This window comes from Erythrolamprus reginae, chromosome 4 (genome assembly GCF_031021105.1).
Source record: "Erythrolamprus reginae isolate rEryReg1 chromosome 4, rEryReg1.hap1, whole genome shotgun sequence".
Taxonomy (NCBI): Eukaryota; Metazoa; Chordata; class Lepidosauria; order Squamata; family Dipsadidae; genus Erythrolamprus; species Erythrolamprus reginae.
Window position 1 is genome coordinate 60,852,153 of NC_091953.1, and position 19,036 is coordinate 60,871,188.

Genomic DNA, 19,036 nt, shown 5'->3' on the forward strand with positions numbered 1-19,036 from the left:
AAGGCGGTCCTCAGCCAATCGCCTATTAAGAGAAAGCAAGTGCGTCGGCAGATAAGTTTCCCATTGGATGAAGAGCTCGTTCATCTCCTCCTACTCTTCGGCCAAGAACTTGCTGCCGCTTTTCGAGTGACTGAGAAAGGTAGGGGACGATTGTAATTTTAAAAAATGCTTTTAAAAACCTTGCTTTGTTCACTCCCTTCCCGTCTCAACCCGCCGCATGATTGTATTCTCCAGCGTGAATTCCAAATGGAGGTAGATCCTTAGTTTTAAATGATTCAGAGCAAATAGACAAACAGCCGAGAACCGTTTTGCAGAGGGTAGTTAGTAGATGGAAAACCTGGTACAGTAGAATTGTAGTAGGTAAAAGTTTAAAATCTGGTCTACCATAATTCTGGTATGTGGTTGGTTTTCAAAATATTCTAATATTGTTTTATTAGACTGTTTTATTCTTTATGCACTCTTGGTAATTTAAGAAAGGGATGAAAGGGGAGGAGTGTTGTATATAATTATGCAACCTTGCAGCCCAGGTAAGTCGAGAGTCTTCCTTGATGATCGAAACATGTATCGAATGTTTTTATGTTGGGTACTGCTTATAAAACATGTTTTAATGCTAAACACATTAAACGAGTTCATTTAATTTAACTGCAAGGATGATCATTGGAGAAACCTTATGGGCTCGCTAGGACTCGAAAATGACTTGTTAGCACATACTGTGATCAAAATGTTATGAAAAAACTGTTATGTAAAAAAAAGTTATGTAAAAACGTTCTGCCTATCAATGACTATTTCAGCTTCAACCGTAACCACACAAGAGCACCTAACAGATTCAAACTTAATATTAACCACTCCAAACTAGACTGTAAAAAATAGGACTTTAGCAATCGAGTTTGTGGAACTCATTACCGGATTCAGTAGTGTCAACCCCTAACCCCCAACATTTTTCCCTTAGGCTATCCACAATTGACCTCTCCAGGTTCCTAAGAGGTCAGTAAGAGGAGTATATGAGTGCACTAGCGTGCCTTCCGTCCCCTTTCCTATTGTCTCTCCTATATCCTATATTTCTTTATATATATTACTACATGTCTATTCTCTTCAATATGTATTGTGTATTGGACAAAATAAATAAATAATCCTAAAAAACTTATTGCTAGATTTTAATTTTAACTTATTCTTGATAATTCAGTCCCCACTGGTTGGAAGTTCTATTATTATTATTATTATTATTATTATTATTATTATTATTATTATTATTATTATTATTATTATTTGTTGTTGTTATTATTATTATTAGATTTGTAGGCCGCCCCTCTCAGGAAACTCGGGGAGGCTCAAAACAATAATAAACAATGTACAATTCTCTATCTAGTCGCTTTTTAATATTTTTAGTGAATAGTTTCAGAGGTAGTTTTAACTTTACGGGGGTTTTTTTAAATCCCACCTTTATTATTTTTACAAATGATTCAGAATGTTACTTGAGCCTTCCTCCTTCCCACAACAGCAACTCTGTGAAGTGAGTTGGGCTGAAAGCGGGGGGGACGGGGGACGACACAGTGAGGTAGTAAAAATGGAGCTCCACCCCAGAGTACCCAATTTGCACTGAAAGATGTTGAAAGAAAATGCAGGGTGTCCTGCATTAGCCAAGCCCACAGTGTGGTAGTAAAAATTTTGGTAGCCCTTCACTGGTTGAAAGTGTGTGACTGGCTCAACTTTTCTTAGCTGGCTTTCATATGTAACATATTTTTTTAGTAACAGATTAACAGGGTTAGAAAGGCCCTTGTAGGTCCTCTAGTGACTAAGTCCAACCCCCTGCTCAAGCAGGAAACCTTACAACTGCCTCTAACTAGGATCAAACTCACAACCTCCTGATTGTGAGGCAAGAGCTCCACCTCTAGCTGACAGCAACTGATAAATTGATGTAAGCAGACTATAACTCACTCACTCCCAGTTTCACACCTGCTGTCTTAACCCCTGGACCAAACTGGCTCTATAATTGAATTAAATTCACTCAGTTTTAATAAAATTTCAAGACTTATTGTAAATTGTGCACCTTAGACTGTCCTAAAATATATTTAAAAGATATTACATTAAAAGTATAGTCCTGATTATTTATTTATTTATTTATTTATTTGTTTATTTATTTATTTATTTATTTAACAAAGACAATGTAAGAACAAATCTAATAATTTAAAAAACACTAAAAAACCCATTATTAAAAGCAAGCATACACACAAACATACCATGTATAAACTGTATAGGCCCGGGGGAGATGTCTCAGTTCCCCCATGCCTGACGGCAGAGATGGGTCTTAAGAACTTTACGAAAGGCAAGGAGGGTGGGGGCAGTTCTGATCTCCGGGGGGAGCTGGTTCCAGAGGGTCGGGGCCGCCACAGAGAAGGCTCTTCTCCTGGGTCCCACCAAACGACATTGTTTAGTCGACGGGACTCGGAGAAGGCCAACTCTGTGGGACCTAACCGGTCACTGGGATTCGTGTGGCAGAAGGTGGTCCTGGAGATATTCTGGTCCAATGCCATTTCTACAATTGTCCTACCCTACACCCCAGCACTATCCGTCTAAGTTTGAATTAGAAACATGGCATTGAATATTAATGTTTAAAACTATAGTCAGTAAAAAATAGCAAATTAAATCACTTAAGATTTTTTTTTAGAAAGACTTGAATTTGTTAAGTGTTTTCTATTGATACATTTTGGCATTTAATTATAGGCAAAATGTCTAGTACACGCGTAGCTGTGGTAACTGGATCCAACAAAGGCATCGGTCTGGCTATTGTGAGAGCCTTGTGCAAGCAGTTCTCTGGGGATGTGTATTTGACAGCCCGGGACACTGAACAAGGCAAAGCAGCAGTGACGCAACTGTCAGGAGAAGGATTAAAACCACTTTTCCACCAACTGGATATTACTGATCTCAAGAGTATCCAAGCCCTCCGTGATTTCCTCAAAGAAAAATATGGAGGATTGGATGTGCTAGTCAATAATGCTGGGATTGCTTTCAAAGGTAACCTAAATGTAAATCACTGAATGTTGACATTGGGTGAACAACAGTACAAAAGGTTCTCTAGACCAGTGTTTCCCAACCTTGGCAACTTGAAGATATCTGGACTTCAACTCCCAGAAGTCCCCAGCCAGCATTCGTTGGCTGGGGAATTCTGGGAGTTGAACTCCAAATATCTTCAAGTTGCCAGGGTTGGAAAACACTGCTCTAGACAATAAAATTGTAGCTAATGTTTTTTGAATATTTTTTAGGTTTTTTTCTGTTGGGAAGGTGAATGTGTAGCAAAAAATATGCTATAAATTTATTACTGGAATTTATGCATTATAAGTAATACTAGGCCATGTGATAGGACAAGAAAAACTGAAAAGATGAAACAGATCTCTTCAACAGAAGAGATAAAAATGAACTGGATTTCCTGGAGTTTCCTACTTTAATGATATAAGTTACAAATTAAAACTTTAAATCTATCATTTCTGCTTAAAATGATTTTGTCCTGTAACATTGTTGGAGAGCAACCCTCCCAGATGAGAGAAGGAATCAAGCGACAAACCAGCTTAAACTCTACAGTATATATTATAAAAGAGAGCTAGGTTTGATCCCCTCTTGAATGCCTTAGAGCAGGTGCCAAAACAGTGTGTACATGTGTACATGGGTGATAGCGTGCACGCATGTGCCCACACCCAAATTTATTTATTTTATTAATTAGACTTCTATGCCTCTTTCTTCAAATGACTCAGGGCAGCAATGCCCTCCCCACACACATGTGCACAATTCTCATGCTGCCCCTCGTGCATGCACACAACACACACACACTGCGCCCCACGCATGTGCAAGGACCTCACTGAAATCTCCAAACTTCCAGTTGGTCCATTGGACCATTTTTTCACCATCCCAAGGGTTCAGGAAGCCTGATTAGAAACATAGAAGTCTGACGGCAGAAAAAGACCTCATGGTCCATCTAGTCTGCCCTTATACTATTTTCTGTATTTTATCTTAGGATGGATATATGTTTACCCCAGGCATGTTTAAATTCAGTTACTGTGGATTTATCTACCACATCTGATGGAAGTTTGTTCCAAGGATCTACTACTCTTTCAGTAAAATAATATTTTCTCATGTTGCTTTTGATCTTTCCCCCAACTAACTTCAGATTGTGTCCCCTTGTTCTTGTGTTCACTTTCCTATTAAAAACACTTCCCTCCTGGACCTTATTTAACCCTTTAATATATTTAAATGTTTCGATCATGTCCCCCCTTTTCCTTCTGTCCTCCAGACTATACAGATTGAGTTCATGAAGTCTTTCCTGATACGTTTTATGCTTAAGACCTTCCACCATTCTTGTAGCCCGTCTTTGGACCCGTTCAATTTTGTCAATATCTTTTTGTAGGTGAGGTCTCCAGAACTGAACACAGTATTCCAAATGTGGTCTCACCATCATTCTATATAGTGGGATCATAATCTCCCTCTTCCTGCTTGTTATACCTCTAGCTATGCAGCCAAGCATCCTACTTGCTTTCCCTACCGCCTGACTGCACTGTTCACCCATTTTGAGACTGTCAGAAATCACTACCCCTAAATCCTTTTCTTTTGAAGTATTTGCCAACACTGAACTGCCAATACAATACTCAGATTGAGGATTCCTTTTCCCCAAGTGCATTATTTTACATTTGGAAACATTAAACTGCAGTTTCCATTGCTTAGACCATTTATCTAGTAAAGCTAAATCATTTACCATATTACAGACGCCTCCAGGAATATCAACCCTATTGCACACTTTAGAGTCATCGGCAAATAGGCAAACCTTCCCTACCAAACCTTCCCCTATGTCACTCACAAATATATTAAAAAGAATAGGACCCAGAACAGATCCTTGTGGCACACCGCTTGTAACCTGACTCTGCTCAGAATACTCGCCATTAACAATAACTCTCTGATGTCTACGCTTCAGCCAGCTGCAAATCCATTGAACTATCCAGGGATTAAGTCCAATCTTCACTAATTTATCTATCAGCTCTTTATGTGGAACCGTATCAAAGGCTTTGCTGAAGTCCAGGTAGGCAATATCCACGGCACCACCTTCATCCAACACCTTTGTGACATAGTCAAAGAAATCAATGAGATTAGTCTGACATGATTTGCCTTCAGTAAAGCCATGCTGATTTGGGTCTAATAAGTTATTGTTTTTTAGGTGCTGATTTATCCTCTTTTTGAGTAGAGTCTCCATCATTTTAACTACAACTGATGTCAAGCTAACTGGCCTGTAGTTACCAGCTTCTTCTCTACTGCCCTTCTTGTGAATAGGCACAACACTGGCCATTCTCCAATCCTCAGGAACTTCTCCTGTTAACAAGGATTGGTTAAACAAATCAGTCAGGGGGGTAGCAATGACAGATCTGAGTTCTTTAAGAACTCTGGGGTGGATGCCATCTGGACCCATTTCCTTATTTATCTTTAATCGTTCAAGTTCTTCTAAGACATCGGCTTCTAAGATCACTGGAGCTGAATCCGTACAGCTGGAAGCAATGCTATATCCCTCTATAGTATTATTTTGTAGGGTGTCTTTTGAGAAAACTGAACAGAAGTAGCTATTGAAATGGTCAGCGATCTCCTTATTCCCATTAATGCATGTATTATTCCCGGTACTAAGCTTCGTGATGCCGCAGTTTTTCTTCTTCTTATCATTAATATATCTGAAGAAGGTTTTATCCCCCTTCTTTACAGATTTGGCAATTTCTTCCTCTTTTGAGGCTTTAGCAGCATATATTATCTGTTTCGCCTCCTTCTGTCTCATTTTATATACCTCCCTATCAGCTATACTTCCAGACTCTTTATACCTCCTATAGGCAGTTTTCAAATTTCCAATTGGACTGTTGGCACACTTTTCGCCCTCCCCAAACTTCAGTGAAACCTGAAGCCTGGGGAGGACAAATTATGGTCCAACCGGAAGTTCATTTCTGAACTTCCAGTAGGCCCATTAGGTCTATTTTTTTGCCATCCACAGGCTCCGGAGGCTTTCCTGAAGCTTGGGAAGGGCGAAAACAGCTTCCCCTTCCCTCCAGAATGCCAAAAATCAGATGGCCAGCACACAGATGTGTACTGAAGCTGAGAGGGCAACTCCTTGTATGCCCTCAGATATGGCTCCACATGCCATCGGTTCGCCATCACTGTCTTAGAGCTTTATCTGTTCTTTTCCAGGCAAAAGCTGCCTGTCTGCACAGATTCCTGTACAGGTGGTCCTCGACTTACAACCCTTCATTTAGTGACCATTCAAAATTACAATGGCCAGAAAAAGTTACTTATGACAATTTTTCACAACTATTGCAGCATTTTCATGGTCATGATCAAAATTGAGGTGCTTGGCAACTGGTTCATATTATGAGTGTTGCTATGTCCCACACTCATATGATCCCCTTTTGCGACCTCCTGACAAATCAAATCAATAGGGAAGCCAGATTTACTTATCTTAGTATGGTACTTACTATCTTAATAACTGCAGTGATTCATTTAACAATTCTGGGGTAAAAGATCGTAGAAGGAGGCAAAATTAACTTAAACATTTGTTGTCGTAAATCGAGGACCATCTGTATTATAGGCAGAGAACAATAATGTAGCTAGTTTGAACTCTCTAGATATAGAGATGTCTGATTGTTCATGCCTACAATATTACTTGTCTTTCAATAGATCTCTATGTATTCTAGTTTGGTTCTCATTTTTAATGTTGGAATATATTGCCTGTATTAGTTTATAGGGTCACATGCATATAACACCTTATGAGTTTGAGTTTTTGAGTTCCATTAGATAATTGACACTTTCAATTCAATTCAATTTCTATCACTATTTGCAGCTAAACCTATGTCCGCATTTTTTTCCTTGTCCATCTGGAAGGGTTGTTATTGTACACAAAACAGAAAATCTTTAAAACTGTACCTTAATATAATAAATAAGAAAATATATAAAACATCATTTGAAATGGTTTAGCAACTTACTAGAGATTAATTTAAACTATAGTTTTATACTCCATTATAAGCTACAAATTATGGTAGGTAAAATACTTCATGATTCTTTCTTTTTCCATTTCTGTGAAGAAAAGAGGTGTAAACCAAGGTGGGTTTTTTGTCAAGTCATAGAGGTTTATACTGTAATTCTGAGTCCTGGCTTAATACTAGTGCAATACACCTTAAATTAAGATTTGTTCAACTTTAAATATTTCTAAGAATATTTTCAGGACTCTTGATTTAAAATATAAGTATATCTTTCTGCTAATTATATTTCAAAGTCATATTTCATTACAGTATAATATGCATTTTTGTCTTGCATACAAATAAAATCACTGATTAGGCTCTGCTAAGTATCCACTTCAGTTTTTACTGGCATAATTCTACCTTTGTAATATATAAACTTTTACATCTCTTGTTAAACTTTTTCCTATTTGCCTATATATTAAGAATCTTAACTTCTGTTTTCTTACATTTTGGGGAAAAAAAGTTGCAGATACAACCCCATTTGCTACACAAGCAGAAGTCACAATGAGAACAAACTTTACGGCAACCAGGAATGCTTGCACAGAACTGCTGCCACTATTGAAACCCAATGGTAAGCACACGCTGGAGGCAGAATATATTAAAGATTAATCAAAGTTTTTGAAAAGTAAAATGCTGAAAAGAAACACTAACAGAAAAACACATGATCAACTGTTCCTTAAGCTCAGCTTTTAAATTCAGTAAATGTCCAAATGTCCAGTCATGGTATTTCAAGGAATTTTATATTATAGTTTATATCTCTGATACTAATCTCATTGAAATGAATGGGACTTATTTCCAAGTAAATATGTTTAGCTAGTTGTTAAATAAAGAAACAGAAACAGAAAAGAACCAGAGGCTAAACAAAAACAAAACAACTAATCAAACCTACCACATTTATTCCTATGAAATAAAATCATTGAAGAAATATATTCTGCATCAAACTGTAAATCATAGTATTCGTAGATCTTCTTGAAATCATTTCTTAAGGAATATCCTTCAGTTATGGTATGTTGTCAGCCATTTTTTGAATGGCTTCAAACTATTTTTAATCAGACTTTTGCTGAATTTTGTTCTGCTTTAGAATACTGAATTATTACTAATCATATAAGTTATTTTTAGATACATTAAAATCTAAGGTTAGACGCATGCCTCTGCCCTACAGAAAAATCTCAATTGTTTTGCCCTGTAAATGTTATTCCTACCAAGCTATTGAAGCTAAGTAAACCATATATTACCTGGAAATGATTACTGGAGGGTGGGAAAAATTCCAGGATTCATTTCAGTGGAAATTGAAAACTCCAGTTTATCCTAAACTTGGGTTATCAATATCTATTGAAATGAATCCCGGAGATTTTTTTTCCCTGCAGTAATCATTTCCAGGTAATATATAGTTTACTTAGCCTTTATAGCTTGGTAGGAATAATAGTTACAGTTAAGTCTGAATTTAGTAGCCATAACTATATGCATGTTTATATCTATATAAGCCTGTTTATTCAGCATTATTCATTTTCCAGCATTTATTAAAGAAAGATTCTGTCTATGGCAGCTCTTCACCAATTGAACATTCCGATATTTCAGGATTCTCAGATCCATAAAGAGCACCCACAAGTAAAAAAAAAGAACTTTGTCCCACACTTTCTGGAGGATACAAAATGGGATGGCAGAACTAGCTGATTCACTGATAATTGTTGAGAGAATAAAGCCTTCTTTGTTTGTGAGTCAATTATATTGTTACAAAATGAATACAATTGGAAAAAAAATAATTTCTTATGGGGTTTTGTTTTGTTTTGTTTTTGTCTTGGAATAGGGAGAGTAGTCAATGTATCTAGCATGCTTTCAGTTTCATCATTGTCCAAATGCAACCAGGATCTGCAGCAGAAATTTCGGAGTGACACAATCACTGAAGAGGAGCTAGTGAAACTCATGGAAAAATTTGTGGAAGATACCAAGAAGGGAGTGCATGAGAAGGAAGGCTGGCCAAGTACTGCTTATGGAGTATCCAAAATTGGAGTGACAGTTTTATCAAGAATTCAGGCAAGGCTGTTGAATGAGACAAGAAAAAATGATGGTATCCTCCTGAATGCGTGTTGTCCTGGCTGGGTCCGAACAGATATGGCAGGTCCCAGAGCCACAAAAAGCCCAGACGAGGGAGCTGAGACTCCAGTTTATTTAGCACTTTTACCTCCTGGTGCTACTGAGCCCCATGGCCAATTTGTTAGTGAAAAGAAAGTTCAGAAATGGTAACTATGCTACTGCATTATACTTTCCACAGTTATAGATATAGTTATGGAAATTATAAATGCTTCAAAGATCCTTGCTATGGGTATATCCTGTAGAAATTGTGCCAAGCTCCTATGCCTTGCAGGTGAGAACCAACATACAGCAGATTGAAGTAAAAAGCATTCAGTTGCTTAGTAATATCACTGCTGAATCTTCTGCTGAGGGTGCCAATTAGTGTTGTCTCTTGGTAACAACCTTAGGGATTCTCACTCTTCTCTAGCTTTGGGTAGCTTTTCAATAATGGCTTTTAAGATACGGTAATTCACTCTAAAGATAATTCACTCTAAAGATTTAAAGCAGACATGCATACTCTTTTGGTTAAGATAATTTTCTGTAATGTATTAATTGTGTCATTTTGAAAACAAATCTTGACTGCAGTAAATAGTAAATAAAGTAAGCAGTAAATAAAGTTTATCATTAAATAATTTGGCAGTTATTCATGATTTCTGTACAAATACATTTTCACCCCATTAATCACAACTAGAATACAAACACAGTGTTCTAGACCCAATGGGAGATTTATATTTGTTTTTTTCCCTAGTGTAAATAAACTAAAGCTTCCAATAGCAGTATAAGAATGACAAATAGTGAGAAACTATGAAAACAAAATCTGAACAGTTGCTGGCCACCTCTGCCACAAAAGTAGGAAAATTCAAATGTGAAATATAACAATGCAGATTATGCAGAAAAATTAGTATGTACACTTTCTCTCCCATCCTTTATATGGATAAAATGCAATAACACCTGGCCAATCTTGTATGATTAAAACATTTATTCTAAAAATATTGATGTGTTACTTGGCATCAAGAAGTTACAAAATTTAAGTATTTCTGTATTATTGGGTACATACAGAGCCAAACACAAAATTTAAAATTTTTAGAAAGCATTGGACAAAAAGTTGGCTTTTAAGAAAAGGAAACATATATGAATCCAGATAGGTATAAAAATGATAGTAGGAAAAAGTTGTTTTTCCTGTTTTAAATAAAAAATATTAAAATGGCATACACATATTATTCAGATGAATTTAATAACTCCCAAGCTATCTAGATCCATTTTATTTAGTTATTACTGTCTGATTAACGTGAGTTTATTTCTCTGAACACGGTTATGATTTGTGCTGGTATTGGTAAAAAATACCAGACAAGTTTTATCATCATTAAATTTTATTATTCTTATTGGTTGTCTCAGGATTTGCTTTCTTTTTGCTTTGGAATTTATTAATGATTGCATTATTGTTTTACTATGAGTGCAGACTTAGGAATCCCATCAGAGGCAGGGAGCTTATTAAAGTTACATATTACCAGTCTAAGTTCTGTGATAGAAGTATATTTACTTTACTGCAAGAATAAGCAATTGTTCTTGATTTTTTTTCTTATTCTTTTAAAAAGAAAAAAAACTACTTTCAGTTACTATTGCATTCTTTATGTAGGTAATTCATCAAAAATGTTAAGTGTTGTACATACTCCTGGTCAGTTGGAGGATGATGAAGAACTTTAGGACTCTGATACAGATAGTGTTTATGAATTAGTGGTGGGCCCGGGGTTACAGGTAGTAGAGCAGGTGGGAGACCAGCCACAGGATGTTGCTATGAGTCCAGAATCTAGCAAGGAAGAATCAGACGTTCGCTGGGTCAATCCTAAATTCAGAAGGGTCCAAAAACGTAAGGAACAGGTGTTTGGAAGAAGATATTAAAGGGAGGAATGGGTTAAATACTGGAGTGATGTATTTGGTAAGTCAGGGGGTCAGTGGGGAAGAAGGGTGCAGTTTCAATGTTGTAGGGCTAAAATGAAAGGTGTTTCTGTTCAGCTCCCAAGCAAGCAAATGCATTCTGTGTTATTTTAGAGTCATTTCTGCTGTTTTTGAATCATGCTGTGAGTACATAAATCTTGTTAAACAGAGGAGGCTGGGAGGAATGCATGAGGAATGCAATTAAAGATAAGGGAGGAAGAGGAATGTGCTAGTATGAACTGTATTTTGAATACAGAAGGGAAGAGAATAAAGATGGAGTTTCTTTGTTTATGAAATACTGCATTTAGTAAGAGTTATTTGTAATAGCTAAAGTTCTACCAGAACATTAAGAAGGGGAATTTGCAAGAGTATAACATGATCCAGGACAGCAATGGCATTTAGAGATATAAAGCTTTACAGTACAGTACTTCACAACCCTCTCTAAGCGGTTTACATTGTCAGGATATTGCCCCTAACAATCTGGGTTCCCATTTTACTTCAGAAAGAGGAAAGCTGAGTCAATCCTGAGCTAGTGAGAATCAAACTCTGGAGTGAGCAGTGAGTTAGCCTGCAATTAATTAATTTATTTATTTTATTTTATTTTATTTATTGGATTTGTATGCCGCCCCTCTCCGTAGACTCGGGGCGGCAATACTACATTCTAACCTCTGGGCTACTACAGATAATGGAACACTAGATCAGAACTAGGCCACTTTAATAACATTGTGGTATTTGTTACTTGCAGCCTACAGCAAAGTTCATTGTGGTTTAACAAAGATAAAAACATTCCTGTCCAGCCATTTTAGGCATTATATTTAAATACATAGTTCCAAAGTTTAAACTGAAAAATGATAAGACTCCTAGATGGGAACATGCAGTGCTGAATTTACAACACACATCTATAAGCAGTGACATGTTCATATGCAGTATTTAATCATATTTTCCCTTTGGGATGTAGTATATGCATACCGGTACTTATTAACATTTTTTATATTTTACAATATTTACAATTGTATTGTATTTGTATATTTCACAGTTTATTATTATTATTATTATTATTATTATTATTATTATTATTATTAATGTGCCACCCCTCTTCGAGGACTCAGGGCAGCTTACAGCATATAAAAGAACAATACCAAATACCTGAAATCTAATATTAAACTAAAACCAACAATCTAAGACCCCAATTTAATTTTAAAAAACCAGTCACTTCTAACAAACCAAACATACATTCCATACATTCATACAGGGGAAGAGCCTTCTCTGTGGTGGCCCCGACCCTCTGGAACCAACTCCCTCCTGAGATTAGAACTGCCCCCACCCTCCTTGCCTTTTGTAAACTCCTTAAAACCCACCTCTGTCGTCAGGCATGGGGGAACTGATATAACTTCCCCAGGCCTATATTGTTTATGTATGGTATGTTATGTGCACGTTGTTTAAATTCTGGGTTTTTAGTTTTAATTATTAGATTTGTATTCTACATTGTTTTTTCTATTACTGTTGTGAGCCGCCCCGAGTCTACGGAGAAGGGCGGCATAGAAATGTAAATAATGATGATGATGATGATGATGAAGTCCCCAGGCCTGTCGGCACAAGTGAATCTTTAGATTCTTGTGGAAGGCAAGGAGGGTGGGGGCAGTATGAATCTCTGGGGGGAGCTGATTCCAGAGGGTTGGAGGCCCCACAGAGAAGGCTGTTCCCCTAGGCTCCGCCAAGCAACATTGTCTAGTTGATGGGACCTGGAGCAGGCCGACTCTGTGGGACTTAACCGGTCGCTGGGGCTCATGCGGCAGAAGGTGGTCCCGTAAGTAATCTGTTCCAATGCCATGTAGGACTTTATAGATCATAACCAACACTTTGAATTGCGTCTGGAACCCGATCAGCAGCCAATGTAGCCCGCGGAGTGCTGGAGAGACATGGGCATACTTGGGAAGGCCCATGACCACGCAGCTGCATTCTGCACAATCTGTAGTTTTCAAACGCTCTTCAAAGGTAGCCCCATGTAGGGAGCATTGCAGTAGTCGAACCTCGAAGTGATAATGTAGCTTTGATAACATTTTGTATTAGAAATGAAATCCCCAAATGCTATTAAATCACCTACTTATCAGCAACTCAGAGTGTAGAGTAAAGCAATAAAGCTTTATTAAACAGATGATATAAATAAATTGTACGGAGACATACACAGCATTGTACTAAGTGGATAGAAATAATTGGGAATACGAAATCCTGCACATGACCAGTACCTGTGCCATAAAGGGCTGTATAGTTGCCAACCAGAACTTTTCATTTTATCTGGAAGCTGACTATAGCAACCAATATAGTTCATGGAGCAACAAAGACGCATGGACATGAGTTATTCACTTTGCATCTGCTGTAGCTTTTGATGATATTCAAGGGCAGAACCAGGTAGAGTGTATTTTATTGCAATATTCCAGTCTGAAGGTAATCAAGGTGTTAGTAAGCATCTGAAGGTTGCCCCACTTGAGGAAAAGGCACAACTGGTATACAATATGATCCTCCTGGCTACAGCTGCCACTTGCTGATTGAGTAGAGGATCCCAAGTTGCACCCCTGCCTTGGAGAAATGCAACCTTATCTAAAACCAACTGTGAAAATGGCACACAGCCAGACCAACCAAGCTTATCAAGATTCAGCCAAAATCTGTTCCTCTCTAGGCAGCCTCCAGACACTGGGTTAATACATTGATATAGAGTAGATAAAGATGGTGATTTTATATTATAATATATTTTGTATTTTAATTCCTATTAGACCTTTGAATACTTTAGTGCGGTGGAACAAAAGTAATAACTTTTCAGATCTCCAAAATTTAGTGCTGTCTCTTTTATTTTTTAGAATCAATGTCTATAGAAGATTATAAAACCATAGTCACAGTGTAAGTACACTAATAGATTATATCAACAAACCATATATTCCTTTCTCTTTCTTTCTCTTTCTTCCTTCCTTCCTTTCTTCCTTCCTTCCTTCCTTTCTTTCTTTCTTTGACTTATATGCCGCCCAATCCCAATGGGACTCAGGGCGGCTTAAATTTAAAAATAGAATCAATGTATATAGAAGATTATAAAACCATAGTCACAGTGTAAGTACACTAATAGGTTATATCAACAAACCATATATTCCTTTCTCTCTTTTCTTTCTTTCTTTCTTTCTTTATTTATTTATTTCCATCCTTTCTTTCTTTCTTTCTTTCTTTCTTTCTTTCTTTCTTTCTTTCTTTCTTTCTTTCTTTCTTTCTTTGACTTATATGCCGCCCAATCCCAATGGAACTCAGGGCAGCTTAAATTTTAAAAAAAACATCTATTGTATTCAGAATTATCTCAGATATCCTGCCACAAGTATCTAACACAAGTTCTTTTCTACAGGTAATATTCAACTTGTGACTACAATTGAGCACAGAATTTATGTTGCTAAGTGAAAAATTTGTTACATGAAGTTTACCCATTTTAATTTAATTTCAGTTAATTTATGGGTAGGTAAAAGGAGGACCCAGATTGTTGGGAGACAATATGCTGACTCTACAACCACTTACAGAGGGCTGTAAAAGCACTATAAAGTGCCATATAAGTCCAAGTGCTATTGCAATGTATAAAATTTTATTTAAAATTAATATTTTTTTAAAAAAAATTAAATGTTTCTATATCCTTTTTTTAAAGTAAGCTTCCCAAAGTTATTTGAAGTCTGGTGACTTCTAAGCTTTTTTTAAAAATTATAGGTTTTATATATATATATATATTTACAGCAGCACGAAGCTTAAAACCTCAGCCTGATGATGGTGAATGTGATTTGACCGAAACGTCGCATAGACATTCAAAATATTACACGGGGCAAAACCCGAACTCAGAACAATCTACATACATACATACATACATACATACATACATACATACATACATACATACATACATATTAAAGTAGGAAAAATAAATACAAAAAAGAAACAGAATACAAAGTGTCACATTTCTGTCACTATTTAATGTGCCACCAGAAGTAGATGAGCTGGATTTAGAATCCCACAGGTCACTACTTTCAACCCCACCCATTGAGATCTGACCTCAAATAAATGAAATACTTTATTATTTAATTGTATGTTTATACCCAGTATACCCATACAATGAAATTCACATAACCCCTAAAGACCAGATCCAACACACATAACAATCCCAAAAACACGCCCCACCCACCACAAACAGAATATCTTATATGCCATCAGACTTGAAATTTTGGGCTTAGATAGGTTAGAACTTTGTTGCCTTTGATCTGACTTACATGTTATTTACAAAATCATTTACAACAATGTCAATGATTTCTTCAGCTTCAACTGCAACAATACACACACACATAATAGATTCAATCTCAATATAAATTGCTTGAAACTCAACTGCAGAAAATACCACTTCAGCAACAGAGTGGCCAGTGCATGGAATGCATTATCCGACTCTGTGGTTTCTTCCCCAAACCCCAAAAACTTTAACCTTAGACTGTCTGCTGTTGACCTCATCCCATTCCTAAGAGGTCTGTAAGGGGCATGCATAAGTGCACCACTGTGCCTACTGTTCCTGTCCTACTGTCCTATTGCATAGAATAGAATAGAATAGAATAGAAACCGTACAAATGGTGATAGATTTTAGCAGAAACCCTCCCATCCTACTACCTCTCACAATACTAGCAACACAATATCAACAATAGTGACCTTCAAATTTCTAGGTTCTATCATATCTCAAAACCTAAAATGGTCACCTAACATCAAAAACGTCATCAAAAAAGCACAACAAAGAATGTTCTTTCTGCGCCAACTCAGGAAGCTCCCCAGGGAGCTGCTGATACAGTTCTACAGAGGAATCATTGAGTCTGTCATCTGCACCTCTATAACTGTCTGGTTTGGTTCTGCAACCCAACAAGACCAACACAGACTTTAAAGGATAATCACAACTGCAGAAAAAATAATTGCTGCCAACCTGCCTTCCATTGAGGACCTGTATAATGCACGAGTCAAAAAGACGGCAGTGAAAATATTTACTGACCCCGCACATCCTGGACATAAACTGTTTCAACTCCTACCCTCAAAATGTCGCTACAGAGTACTGCACACAAGACAACTAGACACAAGAACAGTTTTTTTTCTGAACGCCATCACTCTGCTAAACAAATAATTCCCTCAACACTCTCAAACTATTTTCTAAGTCTGCACTACTATTACTACTAGTTTTTTTCCATCGTTCCTATCAACCATTTCCTCCCACTTATGACTGTATGACAGTAACTTGTTGCTTATATCCTTAAGATTTTTATTCATATTGTTTCCTCATTGCTTATTTGACCCTTATGACAATCATTACATGTTGTACCTCATGATTCTTGACAAATGTATCTTTTTCTTTTATGTACACTGAGAGCAGATGCACCAAAGACAAATTTCTTGTGTGCAATCACACTTAGCCAATAAAGAATTCTATTCTATTTACCTGTACATACCTTGCTAATGTTTATGTTTATACCAATACCTACTACCTTGTACATGCTTGACTAAGTAAATAAATAAATAAATAATGATAGATAGATAGATAGATAGATAGATAGATAGATAGATAGATAGATAGATAGATAGATAGATAGATAGATAGATAGATTCCTCACCCTGAACCATCCAAACATCCACACAACAGACCAAGTAAAACTGTCCAACAGCTCCACTCTTCTCGGCTGTAAATTACTTGTGCCTAAAACGTGCAGAGCACTCACTAAAAAAATACACAAAACAATAAATTGCAGAAATACTACAGCAGTTCTATCAAAACAACTTTTCACCAATCTGTTGCAGTCTCCAATCCCGACAGTAGGTGGAACCTAACAAAACAAAACAGAAAAAGGCCAGAGACACGGCTTTAGGAATGTACCATCTTTCCGGGGAGGGCCGCGCGTCTGTGTTGACCTAACTGCAAGCCAGTCGGTCTTCGCATCGTTAAATTAAATTAGGAATTAGGAACGATACGCGCGTAGAAAACTTCTTTACGGCCTTTCAAAAGATAACGATCGCCACCGCGCGTTTTCCGCCTCCTGAAAAAATGGTATTTCCCCAACCTGGCCGCGGAAGAGAGAAAAGAGAAGCGTGACGTTCTCAAATCCAGCCGCCCTTTGAGAGGCGGCGTTCCGTACTGTACTCCGCTTTTTTCTTCCTCCTCCTCCACCTCCCGCTCCCTCCCACTTACAGTATTTTCCGGCTCTTGCCTCAGTCCCGCCCCGCCGTGGGACACGTCGCCCCTGCAAGAGGAGCAGCTGTGGAAAGAGCAACCGACGGCGGCGATCCGTTCTTCGGACAGGTGAGCCATTTGCTCCTCTTTGCTTTTTTCTGCAAAGGTGGCTGTGAGGTGTTAGTAAGCGAGGTGAGACGCTGGGCTCCCGTTCCTTTCGCACAGTGTCCCTTTCCTCCACTGAGTAAATCCCTCCCGCTTTCTCATTCCGAGAAAACACGTCGCCCTCGGTTCGGAGACTCACTTACTTCCCCTTATGGGAGCAGCAGATGTTATCTTAACCTTTTTTCCAGGTGCTCCAGAGAACAAAATAAATGGGCGAGGAGGAAGGAGATCTGTGCTGTCCCTTTTTTCTAAACCCCACCTCAGAAAATCCGAGTCCAGATTATTGCAACCCCTCTGCAATAATCTACCCTTCCATGTCTTCCTTGCCTTTTGTTCTTTGGATACACGGGTTTTATTGCGTCCCAGATTATACAGGATGCCTCCTGACGCTGCTCTGTTTATGATCTGGTTTGTCTATGTTAACAGCTGTTGGGTTTTGTTTGCTTTGTAGGTTTGCAGCTGCCTGTCAACAGCAAGGAGAGGAAAGCTCTCATTGCATCACGGGAGGATTTTTTTTAAATCTTCTTTGCCTTGTGTACACACCTTTATTAGCTGCATAATTTATGACCCCTGCCTTTAAAAATGTTTAAAGTCGTTTAAAGAAGGGGGGGGAAACCTGCTCAATTCCATTAAGCCAGCTCTTTGGACTTTCTGCAGGGTAAGGCATCACTGTTTCCCCGGGTGTAAGCAAAATGGACTAAAGTGGGCAAAGAAATCAAGATTTTAAATTATTGATCTGCTATTATTCATGAAACAGCATTTCTGCCCTTCATCCACAACCTCTATTTCAGTGTTTCCCAACCTTGGAAACTTATTTATTTATTTATTAAATTTGTATGCCGCCCTTCTCCGTAGACTCGGGGCGGCTCACAACAGTAATAGAAAAAAAACAATGTACAATATAAATCTAATAATTAAAACTAAAAACCCATAATTTAAAAAACATGCACACAACATGCCATACATAAACAATATAGGCCTAGGCAAGTTATCTCAGTTCCCCCATGCCTGACGGCAGAGGTGGGTTTTAAGGAGTTTACGAAAGGCCAGGAGGGTGGGGGGCAGTTCTAATCTCAGGGGGGAGTTGGTTCCAGAGGGTCGGGGCCACCACAGAGAAGGCTCTTCCCCTGGGACCTGCCAAACGACATTGTTTAGTCGATGGGATCTGGAGAAGGCCAACTCTGTGGGACCTAATCGGTCGCTGGGATTCGAGTGGCAGAAGGCGGTCCCGGAGATATTCCGGTCTGATGCCATGAAGGGCTTTATAGGTCATAACCAACACTTTGAATTGTGACCGGAATGCGGATGCTGGCTGGGGAATTCTGAGAGTTGAAGTCCAAATATCTTCAAGTTGCCAAGGTTGGGAAACAGTGCTCTATTTTAAAGTATTTATTTATTTATTTATTTATTTATTTATTTATTTATTTGCATTTGTATGCCGCCCAACTCCCAAGGGACTCTGGGCGGTTTGCAACAAAAAAAAGTAAAACATACAATGTGACATTAAAGCGTCTTAGAAAACAATCTACCATAAAACAATTTAAAACCAAACAATCAAAACTATTAAAACCATGCATATCATTAATGGCCGCATCCTGATGGTGTGCCATCAGATCAACGGTTC

At 37.9% G+C, this 19,036-nt stretch overlaps 3 protein-coding genes across 5 annotated transcripts in view; 2 read left to right on the forward strand and 1 right to left on the reverse strand.

The window, feature by feature from the left end:
• SETD4 (SET domain containing 4) overlaps positions 1 to 19,036 on the reverse strand; it is a 50,706-nt gene that overhangs the window by 13,833 nt on the left and 17,837 nt on the right. The gene's annotated exons all lie outside the window — the stretch shown is intronic.
• LOC139166618 (carbonyl reductase [NADPH] 1-like) lies at positions 11 to 9,736 on the forward strand. Of its 3 annotated transcripts, none has more exons than XM_070750402.1 (4): positions 11 to 139; positions 2,722 to 3,012; positions 7,495 to 7,602; positions 8,839 to 9,736. In XM_070750402.1, the coding sequence occupies exons 2-4, from the start codon at positions 2,727 to 2,729 to the stop codon at positions 9,273 to 9,275; spliced, it is 831 nt and encodes a 276-aa protein (XP_070606503.1). In that variant the 5' UTR covers positions 11 to 139; positions 2,722 to 2,726; the 3' UTR covers positions 9,276 to 9,736. The 3 variants fall into 3 exon arrangements, with proteins under 3 accessions (XP_070606503.1, XP_070606502.1, XP_070606501.1); XM_070750401.1 differs by having other exon boundaries at positions 129 to 252; XM_070750400.1 differs by lacking the exon at positions 11 to 139 and adding an exon at positions 143 to 394.
• DOP1B (DOP1 leucine zipper like protein B) overlaps positions 17,245 to 19,036 on the forward strand; it is a 61,868-nt gene continuing 60,076 nt past the window's right edge. Inside the window, exon 1 of the mRNA XM_070750392.1 lies at positions 17,245 to 17,376. The gene's annotated coding sequence lies outside the window, so the exon portion shown is untranslated. The remainder of the gene's footprint in view (positions 17,377 to 19,036) is intronic.